The sequence below is a fragment of the Falco naumanni genome, chromosome 7 (assembly GCF_017639655.2).
Source record: "Falco naumanni isolate bFalNau1 chromosome 7, bFalNau1.pat, whole genome shotgun sequence".
Taxonomy (NCBI): Eukaryota; Metazoa; Chordata; class Aves; order Falconiformes; family Falconidae; genus Falco; species Falco naumanni.
In genome coordinates this window covers 40,349,949-40,373,876 of record NC_054060.1, presented here as the reverse complement: position 1 = coordinate 40,373,876, position 23,928 = coordinate 40,349,949, and the positions used below count along the sequence as shown (strand labels likewise).

Sequence of the window (23,928 nt, the reverse complement as noted above, 5' to 3'; positions counted from 1 at the left end):
TCAGGAATAGAGTATGTAGCATCTATTAAGAATGAATGCACGGTGTTGCTATATTTGTTTATTACAAATTTTCTTAATGCTGTTTCTTGCCCATGTCACTGTGCCACGTTTGTTATTTGTAAGTTCTTTAGAAGAAACTGTCACTTACTTGTTGCAGTGTAGGCTCAGATGATTTATTCTCTTTTTCGATACAAGCATATTTTTTTTCATTATTTATAGAGCAAAAAAGTTTCAGCTTAGCACTTGTAAGGCTGTACTTCATGAATAATATGAATAATATCCCATTCTAGGCCTTGTTTTAAGAGTGTTGCACATTAATTTGAGGAAGTACAGTGGAAAATAAAAAGAGGTCGAGAAAAGCTCATGAGGTCTACAGAATGTGAGCTGTGTAGAAAGGCTAAAACATTTGGGGTTGTTTAGCTACAGGGAAGAGGAGAAATGATAGCAGTCTTCACATCTCTGAAGGTTTGCTATGTAAGAGAAGGCAACAAAGTGTCCTCCATATCAACTGAGGATGAGAGGTGATTGGTTTAAACAGCAAAAAGGAAAACTTAAAGTCAGATATTAGGAAAGGCTTTCTAACAATTAAAGTAGTTAATACTGAAATAAGTTGCCTAGGGAGTTTGCAGATCTCCACATGACCTCATCACTGGATGGTTTTAAGCCCCATCTCAGGAACAGTGTAGATTCTGGCCCAGTGTGGGAAAATTGACTGGATGATCTCTTCAGGTCCTATTTAGTCTTATTTTCTGTGTCTCTGTGTTAACTCCGCATATGTACAGGCACAGGTACAACTTTTGTTCCCCACAAAATATGTCTCTGGGACTCTCGGTGCATTGCAGCTTTTTGCTGCCACCGCAGATGGGGCTGGCACAAATGCTGCTAGAATCTATTGCTCCTTTTGTTGTGAAGGATGAAAACCCAATTAGCGATATCTGTGAATGTTTTGCATCTCAAACACAGAAATTCTTTTAAGGACACTGTTTTCAAACATTCTTTTTAAATTATATAAATAATAGACTAAGAGGCAGACTAAGCTGGCCACAGCTTTTCAGAGACATGATGAGAAATCAGACAAAAGCTTGGGGGAGGAATACATCCTACAGGCCAGTACTCTGTTAGGTCTGTTCGATTTTGTTTTTTCTTTTCTCCACTGTAAGCTTCAGTTTGAGTCTGAGCTGTGTAATTCTAAGACAGAGCCTCTCCTTCCCCCAGCAAACAGAAGAACCTAGGACACTTGGGATCATCAGAGCAGCTCCCTTTTCAATACAGGAGCTCTGATGTGTCAGTATGATAAGATGACATTGGATCACGTTCTCTGGTATTGATCCCTTGCTCAGTAAACTCACTTTCTCTGTGTCTACCTCAAATACTACTGCTTTAACAATGACTAACATTAACAGAGATGACAGTTCTATGTTATTTATGTTGCAAGTAGCCAGCCTTACTTGTGGATATTTATCTAGACTGGGTTTATCACTGGACTTCTTAACTGCTGGTGGATACATATTCTTGACAGTAGCACGTGAACTAAGAAATGTTTGACTTGATCTCTGGCCTACATGGGCTTATGTTTTCTAGCAGCAGAATTGTACATAGCAGTTAATGAGACACAGATAATTTAGAAGTGCATTTCTTCACTTTCAGAGTATAGCTACACAAGAAGCTTTTAATATATTTGAAACCATAGTGCTCTAATTATTTTTGCTCTCGACCAGTAAGTTTCCTACATTACAAGAGCATACTTAGCAAGTAGCCTGGAGTCAACCCAGGCTGAGGCCAGACAGTCATTTCTGTGTATATGCAGCTCTAAACCTGTTAGTATGTTGTAGTGCAATTGTAATTCCACATGTGCTTAAGGGTTCTGAGGAGGTGGTGGCTGCGCCACCTTCCTGTAAAAACACTGGGCTAAGACAAACAGGGAACACCAGAGCCAGCTTTTGTGCTGTGTGATGTAAGCGGTAAGAGGTAATATCATCATGAGCTCTGGGGAGAAGCAGACATCCCTAGATGCCTACCGTGAAGAGGCCTTGAGAAAACAGAATTTCTCCCATGAGCTCTGGTCTATAAGAGAAAAACTTAATAGTGGAGTGGGTGGAGTAGTAAATTGTATTTTAAGACATTAAACGCTAAGTACTATTATGGCTATAATTACTAAAATGGGCATAGACTATAAAACCAAGGAGTTGTAGGCTAGACCATAATTATGTCTCTGAATGACAATTCTAGGATGTGACCCCCTTGTGTAATATTTTTAGATGCACAAAATATTTGCAATGAGTCAGTTGGGACACTTCTGCCAAAACCAATCAAACTCTAATTGCTCATAGCAAACCCAGTATATTATTAAAGAAAAACACAACATAAAAGAGATTAAAATAAGCTAATATCTGTTATAAAGCAGAAAGCTCTGACATATGACACAGTCAAGAGGGCATTTGCATCTGTTGGAGACATTGCTCTCCATAGAATCATGGAATCATAGAATAGTTTGGGTTGGAAGGGACCTTAAAGATCACCTGGTTACAACCCCCTGCCATAGGCAGGGGCACCTTCCACAAGACCAGGTTGCTCCAAGCCCCATCCAGCCTGGCCTTGAACACTTCCAGGGATGGGGCATCCACAGCTGCTCTAGGCAGCCCATTCTAGTGTCTCACCACCCTCACAGTGAATAATTTCTTCCTTATATCTGACCTAAATCTACCCCCTGTCTCACAAGATCTAATAATGCCTGATGCTGTAGCTCACAGGGGCTTTGAAGGTGGCATGGCTCCAGGAAGTGGAAGGAAAAGGGAGCAATTTTCCTCTTTCAGAACATTTGCTGTCATTTACTGTTCCTCAAACTATACATCAGTACATGAGTTCAGGATCTATGTTTCTCCTGACATCCTTTTCTTCTCTCTTCAACCAGCATGAATACATTAGCAATGAATTTGTAATACATGGTTTCTTGGGAAGACAAAAACACTACCTCACAAGCTATCTGGAATGAGACAGACCCTTTTCTGTCAAGCAAAGTCAGCTTATGAGGAAGGCAGAGATCAGGAAGAGTGAACAGTAGCATCTCTTTGTACAGACTAGATGGAGAGAGAAGCAACATGGGACAGACATAGCCTTCACTTGGATTCTGCAGCTAGCAGCAACCAGAAAGCTGTGACTTTGGTCAGTTCTCTTTGGTCGCTACCTTGAGGAAGATTTTGCTTTTCTACATTAAATCCACCCATTCTGTCCTGTTTTAAGAAGGATTCTTTTTGCTCGACTCCTGAAAAGTATTATTTGTTTTGCTGGCTGTTCAGCATTAATTATTTCACATCCAAGAGAACAGAGGAAAAAACAAAGCAATTTCTTCCATTCATTTTTCAATGTCTTTAGCGCCAGGGTCAGCTTTGCCATTCAGGGAGCAATATGCTTTGTGACCCAAAATACTGGAGACAGCAAACAAAGTGTAATCCTTGCTGATCATATTAGTAGCTTTCTTTTTCAGCAAGGAAGAGACTATTTTCTTTGCTTATACCCATTGGGTATTCCATCATGGGATCCTGCACTTCTATATCATTTCCTTTTAATGCATTCATGGTCTTTTAATTAAATTGAATGAAACTGTGCATGATAAGCATTGGCAAGTAGGAGGAAGGAAAAAACTGATGTCTGCTTTTGTAAGCAGGTTATTTTATATTATTTACACATAATAGCGATGAAGTGTCTGTCATAAAATGCAGTGGGAGGTATTGATGTGTCAGGAATGGTAACTGGTTCTCTAATAAACTGAGGCACTTTTCACAGTTATATTTACATATGAGATAGTAAGTTTTTCTGCTTCTTTATTTTCATTATTAAACATAAAAAAGTTACAATAATTTCTGAGTGTTTCTAAACCCCTTATAATGCTTAGACCATGACAAGCTTTCCATTGATGCAGCACTGGCAGTGACGGAGAGTGTTCCTCTTCCTGCCTTTCACTGCTGTCAAGCATCTTTGATCTGGTCCACGGAAGCCTCTGTGCCAAGGTGCCTGGTTGTTATTTTCCTTCATGTAGGCATGTCTGAGGTAGGGAGGCTGACCAACACTTTAATCATGACAAGTCAGGAAAAGTGCAGTATCTGAAAAGAGCTGCTGTGCAACCCAGAGCAATCACTGCTCCTAAATCAGAAAGGTTTTGTCTTCAGATGGAAAGAACATACCGACCTATCTCTATCTGCACCAAGTGACCATTCCTACATCAGCACTGCAGATGTTTTTCAGGTGCGTTAGTCAGAGCTGGACCTTTCTACTTCATCTGCCACTCAGGGCCAGATGTACTGATGTTCCCTGTGATGTGGGAACCTCCCCGGTGAGGACCAGACTGGGGCCCCTAGACTTGTCTCAGAGAGCTCCAAAGTTATCTGCTTTATCAAAGCCATATGGGGCAGTCTTACATTTTGGAAGGGTGCAAAATATTAGAAGTTGTGGAAAAAAATAGGTAGCTAAAGTGTGGAAAAAACATTCTTATGTATTTTGACAGGTTCAAAGTCAAGAAAAGCTTCTTGGAAACTATTAGCTTGTGGAATATTCTCTCAAAGGAGTGTGATACACATAATATGATGCTAGGCATTGCCCTACAGAGTGGTTCATTAAATGATCCAGTATTTAATGTAAAGGTAGCAAAAGCAATTGCATAGGATGCTTCAGTGGCAGACCTGTTTCTGGTGTCATTGTCCTTGTGAAATGTTTCAAAATATGTGGAAGAAACCTATGCAGATATTGCAGAGGTGCAAATAATACATCACAATATTCAAAAGGATAATGATTTTGAGATAGTTATGGAAGACATCAGAAATTAATTTGGCCCCCTAGGGGTCGTCTTTTCCCCATATTTTTGATTCTTGTTTGTATTATACCATCTAAAGATAAAAGAAGCTGAGTCTTTGATGTAGCATTTTTTTCTTTCAGTGTTTGGAGAACTGAAATCTCATTATTTTTTTCCCAATTGTATTTTCTAATGTGAAAGCCCCAGAACCTGCAAATAATTTACACTCCTTTTGAAGTTTCTTTATCAGCTTAATTTCAGCAACATTCAGAGATCAGAGGCAAAATAAATCTTCTTGTGATACACTTATTGTAAGCTATCATGCCAGAATAACTGAAATGCAATATGAACGTTTCAATGGGTCAAAACAAAGTGCAATATCGTGATGTCCACATTTCATTCATTATGTTACTTCCCTGCTTTTAAAAGTTCCCTGCATCTTTTAGAGAAGGAAACTCAATTGCACAAGTGCTGACACATTAAACATGCACTACATTGCTCAGAAAGATGTCTTCATTAGCTTTGCCTCACTGGGAAGCAAAATTAAATGGCTGATGATGACCCAAATTCAGCTCAGTTCTGAATATCACAGACTTGTTCAAACTGTATTAGAAAACTGCTGGGTGACAGAAACACTGAAATTCAATTTGAGTATTTAATGAGCTCACTATTTCAGGGAAAGGGAGAAAAAAGGATTGCTCTGTACAAAATGAACAGGGAGGTTTTCCTATTCCCCCACCCCAAGCCTTATCAAATCAAAGCTGTCAGAAGGAAACCAGCAAGTGTGAAACTCTTTGCTGCTCCCTTCTGAGTCCTGACTCTGTGAGAGTCATTTGCAGTACTGTCGTGAGTCTGTTTTGGCACTGGCTCCAGGATTTCCCCAGGGAATGGGCACGGTAGGCCTCAAGTAAAAGCGGTAGAAAAAAACATCAAAGTAGGCAGGGCTCATTGCCAGCTAATATTTCCCCACTACAAACCCATCAAATTGGGGTTTTCCTACTTCAGGGCCAGAGGCTGATTTCCACCCTACCACAGGAGAGATTAACTTCTTAGCTAACAGGATAACCATGGCTGCAAGTGCACTTACAGCCTAACCCTTTGGAATGAGGATTGAACTAGACCACCCGTGACAAACACTTGTCCAGCCCACTGACAGAAACCTTCCAGGAAAACAATCTTGCACCTCTTTGGGCATCTTGCCAGTGTTGCCTTTCCTGGGCAGTTAGAAAGCTGATCCTAGCTGGAGCTTATATTTATTTCTTTCAAGTTATATGTATTGCTTTATTTTTTGTATACTCCCTAATTGTTATCATGTTTTATTTTGATATTCCTTTTTCTGAAATAAATAGATCCAGTCCCTTCAATATTCCACAAAGATTTATTATTCATCATTATTGGTCTCCTGTGACATCCAGAACTGCTACAGCCCTTCTGAATTAAGCCTTCTTGCCACCATCCTTATCCCCCCAGCTCCCCAGTGGTTTTCACACTACCCCTGAATCATCTGCTATACTTGTGCTGTCCTGTCATTCAAAGTACTTTACTTCGCCATTATTGCATTTTGTACTGATTTTGTTTCTTCTGTACTTCGGTTATACCGTATAATGTTCACACTTAATTTGCTAATTTTTTTAATTTCTGTTCCTGATGCAATTATGATGACTCTTTACTGCAGCGTCTATCTCTTTTCCTCGTTAGGGTAGCTTTTTACTATGCATTAGTACAGTGAAATTGCACTCCCTTATTCTCCTGATTACCTTCCCTGCAGAGCCCTCCTACAGGCTCCTGAATTTGGTGAGGTCTGCTTTTGTGATGTTTATGGTCTTCACGCAACATTTTTTATTTTTTCTGTTCCTTAGAAGATTGAACGCTATCCCTTCAACCCAGCAACAGGGCAGGTCAGTATCTGACACTATGCCCTGTCTGCACTCCAGATGTTCACTTTGGCACTTCAACACTTCAAAGCTTACACCACTCAGAAAGTTTGGTTACATATCAGGACACGACACTTATGTTGTCACAATCTCTGCAGTTCCATTCCAGCTTTCACCCAAATTATATTTAGGTGTATCAGTTCTTCCCTACTAGCCAGACCAAAGTCTAAAACAAATGCTCTGGGAAAGGCTTCCGAAACAGAAAGTTGTATTTAACATGGTCCGTAACTTCCTGCAATGTTTGCTCAATTTATACCTGAATAGTGAAAATCCACTGCCTTCTCCCATTACCAATATTTACTCTCCTATCAATTTCTTGTACTAGTTGTTCAAAAATGCTTCAGTTACCACCTCATTAGGTGGCTCATTTGTGGCAGACCCTTACCATGGCATAGCTCCTGCTTTTCCTTCTTCTTGCAAGCCAGTGCTATCTCAACATTTTTTGCCTCTGTCCATGGGATACTACTGTTTGCTGTTTGCCTCTAAAATATTTTAGAATTCTAGAATTAAATAATTCAATTCCCTATTATTTTGTACAGTGGGGAAGAAATTTGGACTCAATACTAAGATCAAAGAACGGAGATCTGGGTTCTGCTATGAGCTCACAACTTGGTCAGTCAGTATTTCAGAACATGTCTGCATTGTGCAGTGGCATGGAGATCTTCAAGCCAGAACCAACCCGATATAACCATACAACACAACGTACAGCAAAGGGCTGTGCTGGCATGGCCATTTTGCACTGGAACCTCTGCAGACTTGTTCTTGAGATACTCTTGAGCGGGTGAGCCTTGACCATTGATTGGCCACCAACACTTTTGGTTTCAGATGGGCTGATAGGGAGCATCAGCATCTATGTTGCAGATACACTCATGACCTCTGTGTTCCAGTTTGTTTTTCCATTGCAGCCTAAGACTTCTTGAAAGCATTTTGAAGAAATGCTTAATTAATATTTGTGCTGTGCTTTTATAAATGGGGCTTATTTTATGAACCCTCTGTCTCGCTTAGATAACTCCACTACCTTTTGTCCTCTGCCCTTTCTGCCCCATTTAGACAGCTATTGGGCCACCTGATTACATATGTAACCTCTTTTTCTCTAACGTGTGAAATATGAAGAATGAAACAGGATCAAAGAAATCTTACTTTTTCAAGTGTGTATCAGGAAAATGAGATTCTAATGCACTCTCCTGCTCTTTGAGAGCCTGTGATATGCCCCAGCAGAGCCAGCTCTTCACAAATACTCATAGGTATTAGGAACAATGTAGTAGGACAATATATATATACCATAGTATTTGCATAAAATATAGCATTAACAGCAGCTGTAACATTTATGATTGAAATTGACTGCTTGTGTATTCCATTTTCCAGAGAAGGTGGTGTACCAGGGGTTTGAGTGGCAGCCCAGCTTTTCTGGAAAGTATGCTTGAAGCTGAAGTCTTCATTAGCAAGGAGAAAGAACTGGCCCACAAGAACCGGTAAATAATGATTGATCTCCATTCAAGGCAGAAGACTGATGTAGATAATTTCTCAAGGTACTGTGCAATGCCCTCTTCTTCTGGATGTTTGATTATCTTCTAAAATGAGAGCCTACACATGTTAATAGTTTCACAGGGGCATCATTTCTGCAAGCTAATTCTCTTATGAACTCTGGCTGGGACCATAAGATTCTCCTTCTTAAGGCCATATGCCCCCCTTTCCAATACTTTTAATTAGTATCTTGGCAATTATGTCATGGATTATGGTTCTTAAATGTACGGTGACATTTCAGACTCAGAACTGAGATCACATTGTGATGGCTGATTATATTAATTTGAAGTGTGTACAGAGTATGTCAATGTCAAGGAATCAAATGTGCTGTGACAGGAAACACTGCAGAGCCCATTGCTCGGCTGGAACAGATTGGCTGATCTAAGGACAGGTGAAAAGTTTGTCTGGATGGAGTAAAAAAGCAGTGTTTTTTCCATTAGAAAAGTTTTAGACTGTAACAAGCTTTTTCATAGACATTTAACTCTCAGTGATAGATAGAACTGGTGTAGACAGCTTCTCCTTTAGGGCTAGAGGAGGCTACCGCAGGCAAAATCCACTGTGAACTGGGAATTTTAGACTTACCAGCTGTGGGCTTTTACTCATTCCTTTGTATCGGCTAATGTAAGTTTGGAGTGGGAATAAATGTTTCCAAAAGCCAAGACAATTCTCCTCTTGAGTTTTTAATAATGTACGAGTATGCAGCATTTTCTGTTTTCACGTTCCTCTCAGATCAGTGCCTCTTAAATTACTGCCAAGCACCAGATCCATCATTAATTTCTCTGTCCTTTAACATGAAATAAACAGATCTTGACCCACTACCTGGACAGGAAATCTCTAAGACAAATGGCTTTGTAGCAAAATTCTTGTAATTGGGAAGGGAGGCTGCATTATATATCCTTTATTCTAATCTACCCATTACAGCAATTAGGGGTCAGTGCCAGGGCTGCAAGTGATGTTTTGGTGCTAACGTTATACACATATCTCCTCTGAGGGAAGGTAACTCCCTATTGAATACTTTCCCACTTCCATCTTGCTGTCAGCTCTTCCCTCCCACCTTCTTTCTTGGCTGGGAGTGCCCAGTGCAAACCAGGCTGCAGACAGACAGCAGCCCCATCCTCCCTACGGGAAGAGTCACTGGTGGGCTCAGGGGGTGGGTCCAGGCGGATTAAGCTAGTCTGAGGAGCCAGATTTCTCAGGCTGCCTTTGCTGCCACTTCAGTTGCATTTTCAGCTCACATAAACGAGACAAAAAATGTGTATTTATTTAAGACTTATAGCAGCCAAGGAGCTGTCTGGGGCTCCCTGAAGAGTCCTGGCTCCTACAGGGCTGAGCACCTGTCCTTCCCTCGGTGGAGACTAGGAGTGAAGTAGAAGGCCATGTTTTCTCTTGTTTCTAGGTTCAGGTACTCCTGCATTTGTCCCCTGTATCAAAGTGATTTGGCTTGTTTGTTTGTAAAGCTGCAGTGCCAGCAGTGCAAGGAGAAGCTTCTTGAACTTCAGAAGAGTTCTTGCCCATTAGAGTTAAATTCTACATGAAGCTAAAGGGCTGAAACACTAGGAATTTGAGCACTATTACAGCTCATCTGTGTGCTAATGATACTGTTTTCAGGAGAGTTTTAAATCTAAAACTCTTTTGGGAGGAATATTTTGCCCACAGGTAATTTGAGGGCAACATCTGACTAATATTATTCTTGTGTGAGCAACTGTGGGGATTCAGGAGTCACATAGAAAGCTACAAAGTTAATTTACCTTTAAATTACTTGGCACTAACTCATTTTATCATGTTATGTATGAGTGAGCCCTTCAGTATGTAACAGCTGCTGATATTGGAAGTTTAGAGGGATAAAAAGGGATGTAATCCACAGCAAATTTGTTGGGTGTTGTTGCCCCCTCTTGTGATTACTAGGGTACATTGAAAGGTCAATGGGGATGCTGCAGTCTTGACTTACAAAGATGTTTCTGTTTGTCAAGCAGTAGAGAGTTGTAGGTGTAGATCTGACTTCCAAGCTTCCATTGCTGATACAGCCAGACACAGTCCACTGTGGTGGAAAAGAAAAAGGAAAAGGGAAAAAGGAAAAAGAAAGAATCAGCCTTATTCTGACCAGTTCTGAATGATGAAAATATGTTGGCATGGCAGTTTACAAAGATTACAGTGTAAAAATGAAAATTATTGTAATCTTATTTACTATTGTAAATCAAGAGAAAGTATGAACTTTCAGTGCCTTAGGTCCTTACTGGACAGGCAGTATTGCAGTGCCTGAACCATCTCCTGCAGTCGTTTCTGTGCTGCTTTTATCCCAAGACCCCCTAAGATAAAGGCCAACTCTCCTGCCAGTGGGGTGCGGGCTCCAGACTGCTTTCCTTGCACAGGAGTGCCTGAAACACTGGCCAACAGGCAGATTGCTCCAGGTTCTTTCTCCCATTACCTAGTGACTTACACATCCTTCTGCAGAGACATCTGCCTTCAATGCAGTTTGAGGAGCAGGTCTTCCTCCTAGTCCCAGTCTTTTGTAGACAGTACACCTCCAGGGAACCAGGACCTGCTTGGTCCATCTCAGGCTTGGCAGGTCAGTGAACCAAAATTTTCCTCTTCTGGGTTTATCCTTTATCCTAACCAGCAGGCCCCTTCCGATACATCATAAAGGGGAACTGTACTCGCCCATTATCTTCATGAAAGAAAAGTTGCGGCTACCTTCTCTCAGGAGCGGGTACTGGGTCTGTAGCCAGAGGAGGCATCAGTTTGCAACATGGACTCAAACACTTGTGCTTTGGAAAGGATTATTTGTTTAAACACATATCTGTGCCTACTGCTTATTAATGGCCAATTCAAACTATCCCCATTCCAAGTCTGGCAGTGACTCCCCAAGTAACTTTCCCAGTACTGCCCAAAGGACCTGAGAAGCAATTTAAAGCATCTGGATTCCACTCAGGGAAACTGGCTTCTTGAAATTTAAGGGCTGTGCTGTGTTAAGTTGCAGGTGTCAACACTTTTTGCTGAAAGATGGAGTGCAAACAAAATCAACATTCAGTTCCTGAACTAATGAATGAACAGAAAGACAGAAAGGAGTCAAATGCTTCTGAATTTAATTTCCTTTTGGTAATTCAGTCCAGCCAGTCTTCACTTGAAAAATTCAGCATCCTTGGTCTCCTTTACGATACGCTTAACAGTAGGGATCCATCAGAGATAATGCACTCTGTCTCCAGACAGGTTACCAGATGTCACTGTGGCTGATTCTTCATTAAGGGAACTAATTGCCCCGTGTGACTGCAACCTGCTGCAGTTAGGCAACAGTAGGTTAAAATTGGGGCTCAAAGGAAATAACATTTAAGTACATCAAAATGCAGCAAGAAGCCAACATTACCATGTTTCCCCAAAGTGAGAAGTCAGTCTGCCTTTGCATAAATGTAAGATTTATATGTGATATCAGGGATGCAAAGCTAAAAATTGGTACAGTGTTGCCTAAGGCATCTAAATACAACATATGGTAAATAGGGCTGTACGCATACAAGCCCATTTAAAATCCTCTTCGGCAGCAAGACTCAATTGTCATGTTTTGTTAGGTCTGTTTCATGAAGCAAAGGCAGAGCTTAAGCGCACATGCAGTGCAACAAAGGATTTCCTACTATGCCCCAGGAAAACTGACAAACCAAACTATTCTCTAATTGAGTTGTGTTCCACTGTACTGAAAAATGTGATCTTTTTGACAAACAGCTTTAAAGCTAATTAGAGCATCTTAGGCTATCATAGCTTGTTTTTAAGAGTAGTGTTATACAACCCTGTTTGCGGTTTTAGCTGGGTGCTACAAAGTCTCTCCATCGCAATAGCAAATCATGACATAATCTTTTTAAGTGGTCTAGATATTTTGATGAGAAAGCCATACCATAAGGCTGGCAAGACAGCCAGTAGATCTCAATTCAAACTCTGCATCATCATTACTGGAAGACAGAAGCAGTTCTAAAATACTTGTTTTACAGAAGAACTTACAGAGCTATTATAAGGCAATTTACATCCAAAATGCATTTTGGGAAAAAAGGAAGAAGCAAAGCTTGGTGTTTTGTTGTATTGTAATCAAAGTTTGGAACATAAATAATTGGGTTTCCCTCATAAATTATTTGCTGCTTAAGCAATATAAAACCGTACTGTTCCACAAAACGAGGCAGTGAACTAGAGAGAAAGCAGAAGTGAAAACCGAAGAGTGATTTTTTCTCATTGTCAAGCCTAAGAAATACGAATGGTAAATTAATAGCTTGGAGATTGAGGGCATTGCAGGGATTAGTAATTCTGGTGATCAAAAAAGTCTTTCTAGAACAAAATTTGATAATGGTTTGGATGGCTTTTGCAAATAGAAATACTGTTCCAATGAACCTAACACTCGTACAAGTAGGGAAGCGGGTTACAAAGTGCTTCCAAGTAAAGGGGCAATTTCTCTACAAGTATTTCTGAAAAGACTGGTTTTGACTGGAACTGTCCCCCAAGACAACAGCCAAATTCCCAGCTAACATCATGAACAGCAAGTAATGTTTAGTGCATTTAAAGGTACCCAGTATTGGACTCTATGGATGTTCATGGTTAGATCACACAAGCAGGGTGGCTGGCATATGCAACAGTTCTTTCATTTATTATTCCTTTACAATCTATCCCTTAAATCAAACTTCTAGACTGCTTAACAAATATAATCACTTTCCATACTGCTGATAAATGTATAGCATTTTCAAAATATAATGATGGGTACTACTTTCCACTGGCACTGTATGTAATGAACACCTCTTTCTCTAAACTAGTAAAAATTTATTTACATAGACAACAGTCAGCAATTTTCTATATTTCTTAAGCCTTGTAAACAAAGATGGAATGAAGCTATGTATTTTTGTGCCACAGGAACTGGAGGTAGCTGAGTTCACTGTCCTCTGTATTGAGCAATGCTTCTGCTAAATCCAGTATTTTAGAGTTGTTCCAGAAGTCAGTGTGGAAACAAAGAATTTGAAACTTGAGCAGTTCATATTTATCTTTTCTCCCAGTAATTGGTCTGCAGGGTATTCCTGAAGCAAGAAACTACATGAGACAAATAAGAGGAAAGCAATTTTTGAGATACCAAGGATAAAAGGAAAATTTTCCAGAGTGTATGCGTAGACCGATAAAAATGCTGCTCTATTTCCCCGTGTGAAGGAAAAATCAGCAACATTTGAAAACAAGAGAAACAAGAACAAGAAAGCCAAAGTGATGATGCGGCATCACTCACTAAAAGGTCAACTATAAGCAAGAGTTGTGTATTGTTACCTGTGAGAACGATTTCAGCCAGGAACTACTTGCAGACTGTTAGTTGGCTGAACTTGTCAAACATCACAGCAAAATACCTGGAAACCTGACTGAATGATCTTGTTACAAGCAATCCTCCTTGAGCGCTTTCAGGGGATGGACAAGATGCCGTAAGACTTGAAAAAGACAAACACAGTATCTAACGGCAGTTCTCAGAAGGTAAGTGGTTGCCCTAAGGAAAATATTCTCAAAGTCACTGGCGGACAAAGCCTTAGGAAATGGCCAGTAGAATAAAGCTATGCACTGCCTGGTGGGGAATGAAGCCTTCCTCACCAGGTACTTTCAAGAAGAGGTTGGGTAAAAGGTAAAACTCCTGGTTGGAGTGTCACAAGAGTAACTGGTTGTATTTTAAGCAGGTGCACAGACTAGATTATTTCCTGAGGTCCTTTCCAGTTCTGTTGCTCTACCATTTTCATGCTTCATAGAATTAAACAAGTACGGAAGTCGCTGTGGTTTTGAAATCTTAATTATTTTGTTACTCTTATGAAATGATCCTTACTAAAGCTGTTGCTGCAGATGCAGCAACTAACCAGCCTACATTCACCCTGTAGAGATGTCTACCCAGTGCATGTAAAATTTATCTGGACGATAAAAGATTAACACTGCTTTGGAGTTACTTTATGGCTTCCGACACACACATCAATACCCTTTGAAAACTTTGGAGAGAGTCCGCAAAGAGGCAATTCCATTATTTACACCACTGAATTTAAAAACCTTAAGATGACACCGTCTGTTTTGGATTTTACTTTTTTTACTTAACAGGCCTCTCCACATAAAAGCATTTTTGGCAAGTACACTAATAGTCATTCAAGTAAAGGACTGATTTAAAACAGCTGATTTTCTTTTCACCACCACCTGCTGCAACAGTGCAACATGATACTGACAAAAAAGCACACAGTTTACAGTGCATGGGGTGAAGTACCCACTACTTAAATTTTTATTATCCTACTTTTCTAATTGGTGTCAAAGATTTTCCAGAGCCACTCAATAAATGAATTCACTGGGTTTTCTTGCAAATAACGGTATCTATGAGATACAAGGGAAAGCATAGGAAAAGGGAGAAAAGATTTATTGTGAATTGTTGAACAGTAAATACTGGGAACAAGGAGAAGTTGAAAATGAAGTTGTAACAGCTAAGCCATGAACAGGTGTAAGAATAAGCTGCTGGGAATTCTTTTCAGCTGTGATGGGAGAAGGAGCTGGTTGAAAATTTCAAGAAAAGGCTGTCGGGTTGGCAAGCTGAGCAAGCAAAGCCCGTAGCAGCCAGGTGCGTGCTCGGAGGGTTTGCACGGTGCAGAGGGGCTACACCTGCCTCCCGGTATGGCGATCATTTCCCACGCTGCTCGTCAGCACTCGCCCGTCACCCGCTCCCCACCTGCGTGACCCAGCACGGGGCCGCTCCCCCGGCTCCTGCCGGGCTCCCCGCGTACGCTCCGGCCCCGCTTCGCCCCAGGGAACGGAGAAGCCGCGTTCCAGCTCAGGCAGCCCCGCTGCGGGCGCGGTGCCCGGCCACCCGGCGGCTGCGGGCAGGGCTGGGGCGGCGCACAGGTGCGCCCCCTCCCTCCGCCGCCCCCGCCGCGGGGGCGGACCCGCGCCCAGCCCAGCGCGGGGGCCGGGTCGCCGCCGCCCCCTGGCGGAGCCGCCCGCCGTGCCGTGCGGTGCCGTGCCGAGCCGAGCCGAGCCGCGCCGGGCGCCGCCGAGGCTGGAACTGGTACCGGTGTCGGTCCCGCTGCCGCGGCCGCGCCCGCCGCTGCTGGGGGAGGCGGTGTCCGCGCCGCGCCCCCGCGCCCCGCCCGCCCCCGGCAGCAGCAGCGGCGGCGGCAGCGGCAGCCTCAGCACCTCCAGCTCCGCCAGCAGCTCCAGCGGCAGCACCATGGACCTCTCCTTCATGGCCGCGCAGGTGGGGCGCGGCGGCGGGGCGGGGGGTGCCGCGGGGCGCGTAGCCCCTCAGCGCGTTCTCCGCTCGGTGTCTCTCCCTCCGCTCCCAAGTTGCGTGGGCAAACCCGGGGGGCGCGGCGGCCTGGGGAGGGGGCGGGGGGAAGAAAGGGAAAACTAAGGAGAAAAAGGGGGGAGGACCGGTTAGAACGGGAGGCGCGGCGTGAGAACTTGGCGGGCGCAGCACCTGTTAGCGCCGAGCGGCGGGGACCCGGCCCGGCCGCTGCCCATCCCGGCCGCTGCCCGCCCGGTGCCCGGCTGCGCGGGCGCGGTCACGCCGCCCCCAGGCCGAGGAGCGGGGAGGCAGCGGCCCTCCTGCCTTCGCAGGCAGACGGTGAATAGAAATCGGAAATTTCGGTTCTTTTCCCGCACTCCCTAGTGCGTTTTTTTGTACGTGCACCTGTGTAAGTTGTTGTCTTTGCACGCAGAAACCAGCTCAGCGTATACAGAAATACGCTTCAATTTGCATGAACAAATAGTTTAAATTGCAGTGAGGCCCTGGGTTTCAGCTCGAGGCGCAGTCGTGGGTGTTGTTGTTCGATGTGTTGATGCTTAATACGGTGGAAAGTGTGTAATGGCTGTAAGCCACCCAAAGCCAAACCCCGTCCTGGTGGATCCAGGTGAATTCAGTTTTTAATGACAAGCAGTGCTGTGCTTCAGAAAAAGCCATTCTCACTGAGCATCCGTTTCATGTTTTTCCGGGATAATTTCTTCTATTTGTGCAGATACCTAATTCTATGTACTTAATAGGGTTTTTCAGGAATAGTTTGGATCCCAGTTTGAGCTTTTGCCAGGGAATGCCACCCGCTGTGTAGCGGGGAGCAGGGCCCGGGAGGCCCCTCCACGATGCTGCTGGCTGCAGCCAGGGTGGCAGGGGGAAACCGAGTTCATCCTTGTAGAGGTGTTCTGTTCAATTAATGCTATGGCTCTTCTGTCTTGTTCCCTTCCTAAAGTCTGCTTCTGAGGGGGTGTCAGGCTCTGCCTTTCTGCAAGTAGCAGTCCGAGAATCTCTTCTATTTGGAGGTATTTGTAAGAAGAATATATTTTTAAGGAAAACCACAATGGGGAGGAGGAAAGCCTCGTTTCTATCAATCTGAGGTCTTCCTGGGAACTGGAATGTTCAAAGGAAATTTTGTGTGTTTCAAATAATTTTCCTATGGCCCCTCTCAGCATGATCAGTGAGCTCCCTGTGTCCATCTTTTGTTCCCTAAGCACTGAGTTGGAAGTGGGATGCCCCTGTTGCACAGAAGCAGAGGTGCCGGCTGGCAGCAGGTTTTACCAGTAACCAGTGGTGTGTGCCAAAGCTGGGACTAGTGCTGCCCTTTCTCTTCCTTATTCTTGCTTCCTATATTCCATGTATCTTCTACCCTAATTCTGTGCATTGGAAGAGTCACAAACCTGGGTGCTTTAGCCCTCTCGGAAAAGTTCCCTGTACAAACATGTCTTATACTTACTTGTGCAACAGTTTACAGTGAATTGTGTGCTTTTCTTCCTGATCCTCTGGGGTTAGTTTGTTCGGCACAAGAAGTGACAAAGAATAATTTTTTTCAGTGTTACTTTGGTGAGTTTGGGGAATCTGCCTTTCCTTGGGTGACATCTTTTTAAGGAAGAAAAGCTTTTATGTTAAAACCCTGCCTCAGGGAAAGCTATCTGTGAAGTGAGGTTCATGCTCACCGACCGTGTGTATGCACCTCCTGTCCCTGAGGCAGAGAGACAGAAACTTCTGCTGCATTTCCCCTATATCTCTCTGGACGCTAGCGAGCAGCATGGAGGTAGGGACAAGCTGCAAGAAGGCTGGGGTGCAGTTACACACAATCCTTCCTGTGGCCTGATTGCCTTGGGAAGAAAGGGTGCAATACCTTGGAGCTGTTTCTGCTACAAAACCCTTTGGATGGTGATGGGAAGATGGGAGACAGTCAGGGCTCCTGGGTGGCTCTCCCAGCAGGGGCATGAGGCTCACTGGCTCTGCACAGCACCTCTTTCACAGAGCATGTGTGAGAGTCTTCTGGGGGACATTTGTGTAATTAACCTTTAATGAACTGTAGGAGAGGATTTCTTGGGCTCCTCTTCTACTAAGGGAAATTAATCCAGTTGTTAGGTCGCTGTGTACAGTAGATGCTATGCTTACCTCTGTTACTCCCCTGTCACATGTCTTTTGTACCTTTCTTTCTGAACTGGGCAACCCTTTCCATTCCTGTCACCACAGTGGCATTTAAGCCCCAGAGCGTCACTCCTCTAATTTAGGCATTGCTTTTCTTCATCTTTCTTTTTCATGCTATATCTTTTTGTCATCTTTTTTTCCTTTTTTTTTTTTTTTTTTTTTAATCATCTCTGGTGATGTGGTCTGTTGAGATGACCTTCAGTAAGGGGTATGTGTAAACAGAAGATAATTATTGACTGGGGCTTTTGGCTCATAACTGCTTTTAAAGATGCTCTGCTATCACTGTCATTAACATCCTTGTGACCTACTGTGGGGATTGAATTTTACTTGATGAATACCAGGTACATTAATACTTTATATGACGATAGGTAATGCCTTAACTGAAATGCTTAATGATGGTAAAAAAAAAAAAAAGTTAATTTGGTTTCTATAGGATACTGTAGACTCTTTATATTTCTATAAGTTGCTTTTGTGTGTTATTCTTATCACACCTTTGCACCACTAGTGGACTCAGGTTGGCTCTGCTAGATGTCTTGTGAGACACCATACATAGTCTGTACCTTAGAGCCCCTCTGATGTATGCACAGGGAACAGGAACAGAAGGTGTGTGTAAATTAGGTTACCACTTCCAGCCTCAGTGATACTGTAGTGTGTTATGGAGGCTTAAAATCAGGCCTCTTCTAAAGTGCATGGGGTGAAAGTGTAACGCTGTAGTTAACAGTGTCTTAAGTAAAGATCTGGCACATTTGCTAAAACATTCAGTGGGTGAGAGTTTGCACAGCTGGATAATTGTATTGGAATGCTCACCTCTTCAGATACCTGAAACAAGGAACTCTGCATTATGGAAGCATTGGGTACACAAAGCTATACAAATACAGTACAGCTTTCATAATCAGTACCTCCTCTCCTTCTTATGATGTCAGTGAGATGGTTTATGCCTTGGAGGCCCTGAAACTGTTACATGTGCCATCAGAAAGATAAGTGAAAAGGCCCCCCAAATCATAAATTTGATGCTGTAGAAAGGATAACATTTTGCTGATTAAAAAATTGTTGTGGAACAGGAGATTGTCAGGTAGTAATGCTAACAGGTTTGTGCAGTGTAGATACAGCACGAAGGTTTGGATACCCAGCTTAAGCAACCAAATCTGAACGTCTCAGCTGTGCTACAATTATTAGCGATGTTATGAAGAACAGCTTTCAACTGTAACAATGACATCTGTTGTTAAAAAAACCCACCCTTTTTGCATCTGTGTGTTTATTGGTAGGTGGTTGTGCAGGCTTGGGTGTTGTCTGTTCTGTGGGTGCTCTAATTGATTCTGGTTAAGGTAATTTGTGCTTGCACCTAGTCAAAGCCTGTTAGCTAATACTTTTTTTTTCATTTTAAATCTGTATTTTAATTAAAGCAGTCCTGAACGCCTCAAGATGCTATGCCAAAGGTGTTCAGCCGCTGCTGAGCTGTATGACTGGCTCATTTCTGTGTGTTGCTCAGTGATTTCAGAGTGCTCTTGTAGTCTAGGTAACCTCAGAAATAGCCTCCTCTTATAGGTAGAGACTTTTGCTTCCAGCATAAAAGACTGGGTTTGGGGGGTGCTGAGCGCTGGGTCCAGACTAAGAGCACTTGGTGCTTTTCAGCCGGGGTTAGGGGGTTGCTGTCAGGCATCCAGCAGTGAGCTGCCCCGCTTCTGACACACTGCAATTCATATCCATTTAACAACTGGCTAAATAAAGCATTTCTGGTGGAAAAAATGGTAACAATGAAAATTGCATCTGGGTTAATGGGAGCAGGGTTGAAATGTTTATTCAACTGGAAAGAATAGAGGTGCATAGTGGGAAAAACTGGGAAGCTAGAGAAGGAAAAAACTTCATGTTCTTCAGTATGATACAAATCTATATGAGCTGAACAGCACCTGCCATCATAATGTCAGTGATGTATTTTTCAAGATTTGTGTTTGCAATATAACTTTTCCTTAAGTGATTGCTGTAACTTTTGTTTCATATTGAAAACGAGGAATGGATTTCTTCAGTTTGCAATATTTTTGTGGTTAGATATATCATCTTACAGTAAAAATATAATTTTAATTGTCAGATAAATGATCTTTTCTTCCTTTAGATATAGAACAGGGGAAAGCTAGTAAGAGCCATTTCTGTGGATTTTTTTGTCTTAGTCATATATAGTTTGCATATGAATAATCTGTTGATTCTACATGTTCAAAAGCTCTTTGTAAACAACTCCTGAGGATTTGAAGTACAGTAAGTTGAAATCCTTGTGTTTAGTTTCAATGAGTAAAAGTTGTGGGTTTGTAATCTTTAATTTTTATTGTAGTGTTGAGGATTTTTTTCTTTTTGGTAAAGCTAGGTAAACAAATGAATAAGTTTGCCACAGAAAGCAAAACCATTTCAATGACAAAGATAAGTGAAATTTCATTGGGGTTTGTGTTCTGTATTTCTATTCTAGGATTTCAGGCTTGGTCAGTGATAGTTCAAGTCACACTAAACCTTTCATTGCATTGGCAGTAGTTCAGGTAATTTTCCCCCAAACAGGAGTGGTCCTTGGTGTACCTTGAAAGAACCCTATAGCTACCTATAACCATGTCAGAATAACAAGTCCAAGACTCCCATGCCTCCACATGAAACATATATTATTAAGACCTATGTAATTTCTGGAAAGCAGTGGAATACACAGAGTAAACAGAGTTCATTTAGGAAATGTTTGACTTAATACTCATATTACCCAGAAGATGCGGACTGCCCGTGTCTGTGCTACGAGGCTGGTGTGTGCATGGAGGCTGTTGCTTGGCATTTTTTGACAACCAGCCACCAGAACAGATCTGCTGCGTTTTCAGAAATCCCAAACACAGGTGCAGTGTCATTTAATTCTTTTCTAATGTGATTTCTGGATGCTAGAGGATGCACAATTAGGATCCGCTGTACTCTGTTGTATCAGCACAGAGCAACCAGAGTTCAGGATAATTCTGCATCTGTTTTCTCACTTTTTCTTTGTGTATTCTCCATCTCGGAGTTCAAGAGGGATTCAAAGCCCTTATTAGCTGTGTTCTCTTAATACAGCAAAGTTTTGTCAGTAAACTGAGGGTACTAAAAGCAAGAAGGTGTAGATTTGTGGTTTTGGTAGGTTATTCCTGCCAGCTCAAAACAGAATCCAGGCTACTTGCTCAACATGAGCTTGCATGTGTGCCTGCACACACTACATGTGTGCCAAGAAAGCTGAATTCATTGCCTGCCTCTAGAGAGGGACAGGGTTGTGTTTATACTCTGAGAATCTATGCGTGACAGTGCTGGATAGGGTGGTCGTTTGGAAGCTTTGACATTGCTGGTGTAAGCTTAGGAATGATTTATTCTACTTTTTTTCCTTAAAAAGTGTGATTGCCAAAAAATAAGCTCCAAGCCAAACCACATGGAGTATCGGGATTTAAAGATGCATGAACCTCTCCTTGTCAAAAGCAGCCTTGATTGTAATCTAAGAAAAAAACATCTCCTGTGGAGACAGGCTGAGAGAGTTGGGGTTGTTCAGCCTGGAGAAGAGAAGGCTGCAGGGAGGCCTTACAGCGGCCTTCCAGTACCTAAAGGGGGCCTGCAAGAAAGCTGGGGAGGGACTTTTTACAAAGGCATGTAGCAGTAGGACATGGGGGAATGGTTTTAAACCAAAAATGGGTAGACCCGATATTAGGAAGAAATCTTTTACTGTGAGGGTGGCAAGACACTGGCACAGGTTTCCCAGAGCAGCTGTGGATGCCCCATCCCTTGAAGTGCTCAAGGCCAGGCTGGATGGAGCTTTGAGCAACCTGGTCTAGTGGAAGGTGTCCCTGCCTGTGGCAGGGGAATTGGAACTAGATGATCTTTAAAGACCCTTCCACCCCAAACCATTCTGTAATTCTGTTTCTCTTTGATTCATAGCATGAAACATTAATAATGTTAGTTAGAAGGATGTAGGCATTCTCTTACATGACCAGTTCAGTGCTCACTTATGTACAGCATAATAGGGCGCTGACCATTACTCTACCAGCTCTGCTTTCTTTCAAAGGTTAAAGTAATTTTTTCTGGCATCCTTCATTCCTTCTGAATGTCTTTACGTATAATAAATAGAATCAAAGCATTGGGAAGCTCAAAGAGCAAAGCTGAAGCTTAAAGTCCTTATGCCTTGTTATGGTATGGCGCAGCCACAGGGACTAGCTGCATAATCCAGATGTTGCAGAAATTCTGTGTGCATAAATCAGTGGTGTCATCATCCAGAATGTTGCCAGAACTTTCTGGAGAATTTTCTGCTAGCTGCTTGGCACAACTGAATTAGATTAGGGGAACATGAGGAATCCCTGTGCTTTTCTTGTCACTGCAGTAACACTGCAGACTGCATTTCCAAGTCTTGTATAGTAGAAATTTCTGTTCCAGTGAAGCTTTTGACAATTCTGCAGAGATTTGAGCATACTGGCTTTGTAAAGTGTTGATACTGCACTTTGGAGGAGGCTATTGTCCCAGGATTGTGCTGGCAATTGCTGTCAAAGATGCTAAAAGCAGTGATTCCCATCCAGCAAAACACTTAAGCACTAACTGTACTTGGAGCACATGTATATGGTTCCAGTAACATCAGCAGGACTTTCCACTGCTTAAAATGAAATATCTCAAAGCCTGGCACAGATGGGATAAGAACGTTCTGCAATTCATAGGAAAAAGTCCTAGAAGAGCAAGAGGAGACTGTATTATTAATCCAGGAAAGGCTGAAACTGTATGTTTTGGAGTGACTGTATTTCCCATCAATTAATAGCATGAACAATTTCTCGTAGGAGCTGCTGAATGTTAGAGGAAGACGACATGGTAGGAGAGGAGTCGTAGGGAAGGATGTAGTTTGTGATGCATGTGTGTGTGTATGCAGTCTAGTTATGTACACCCTTGCACAGGGAGAGTTAGAGGTACTGGAAATAATTTTTTTGTGTTTCTTCTGCCGATGAACTAAGAGTAATTCTGTGAAGTGCTAGCTGGATTTTTGGTCTGTTTTGTTGTGGGGTTTTTAATTACATGATTTTCAGCAGATACAGGCTAAAGAGTTCACAAAGGGAGCAGATAGCACATATTTCTGTCTGCTGAATGTGGAAAGGAGGTTTGTAAAATGGCTGCAGACAGACACATTCACATGCTTTACAAAGAGCCTTTCGCAACACAGTTAATAGCAGCAACAGTTGGGGTCCTACTGTACACAGAAAATGACTACAGATGGCAGGTAATAGGAACAAAGACTGAAGCAGCTCTACATTTATGACAAACATCTTGCTGGTATTGAGTAGTAAGAGCATAACACTGTTGTATACTGAGCAGTAATGCTCTTGGCAGAGTTGATGAGAACTGAGTTTCTGGGTAGCAACTGGGTAGCCCAATGGTACTGGGTCCTCAGAATCCATAGGCTAGAAAATCTAGACTGGTTATAGATTATTATTTTTATTTAAAGCTTGTTTTTGGCTAATCTAGGCTGAATTTCTTAATTCATTGATCAGCTGCAAACATGGGGATGGAGGTTCTGTTTTAAGTTTTGTTGGAAATGGGATGGATGCAGGCCATTAGGAAACTAGTTTCACCACCTTTCTAATCTTATTTCCATACTGGGCAAAAGCCAAAATACTCCAAATGATTCAAAGGCTTGCACAGGATTTAGTAAAGCAGCGTGATGTTTTGGTGACCATTGATACACCATCAAATTAAATCACTTTTAATGTTTTCTTTGATCAGAGCATTCAAATGGAAAGCAGAAAATTAGTACAGCAACTCTAGTAAATTCAGCAGTGACCAGCTCTGTTAGCTTGCCATGTCTCTCTGCTGGGGCTTAACTTCCCTTGAAGGTATTCTCTGTCATGAACTGCAGTGTCTGCCTAAGCCATCGAGCTCTGTTGCAGTCCTCTGTTGTTTTGGCAGGCTTCTTGGTTTGATGAGGGTAGAATCCTAAATGAGATTAGTGATAACCTCTTCCACTGTTTGCAGGAGTGATGATTTTTAAAGCTGTCTTTTGAAATAGTGATGGCTCTCTATTGTTCTTTTAAGTGCTTTTTTTTCAGATACATGCTCAAGTGTGAAAGGAAAGTCCTTGAAAATTAGCTGTAAACTGATTGTAGTCATGTCACCCATCAGTGGCTTGATCTGCTTCTCATGCCAGTGGATATGTCAGGAGTTGCTCAGTTTCCGTGGGGTAGCAGCAGGATAAATGCAGTGAAAGCCTTTGGCAAACAAGATCATGACCTTGCATATGCAAGTTGTTAGCACTTCGGAACAAA

General features: G+C 42.4%; 1 protein-coding gene across 1 annotated transcript in view; it reads left to right on the top strand.

Moving 5' to 3' along the window:
• The first annotated feature begins 15,226 nt into the window (after positions 1 to 15,226).
• The window catches only part of C7H14orf132 (chromosome 7 C14orf132 homolog), a 44,053-nt gene continuing 35,351 nt past the window's right edge, over positions 15,227 to 23,928 (top strand). Inside the window, exon 1 of the mRNA XM_040601791.1 lies at positions 15,227 to 15,460. Within this exon, the coding sequence (XP_040457725.1) occupies positions 15,434 to 15,460 (27 nt within the window). The 5' untranslated portion in view covers positions 15,227 to 15,433. The remainder of the gene's footprint in view (positions 15,461 to 23,928) is intronic.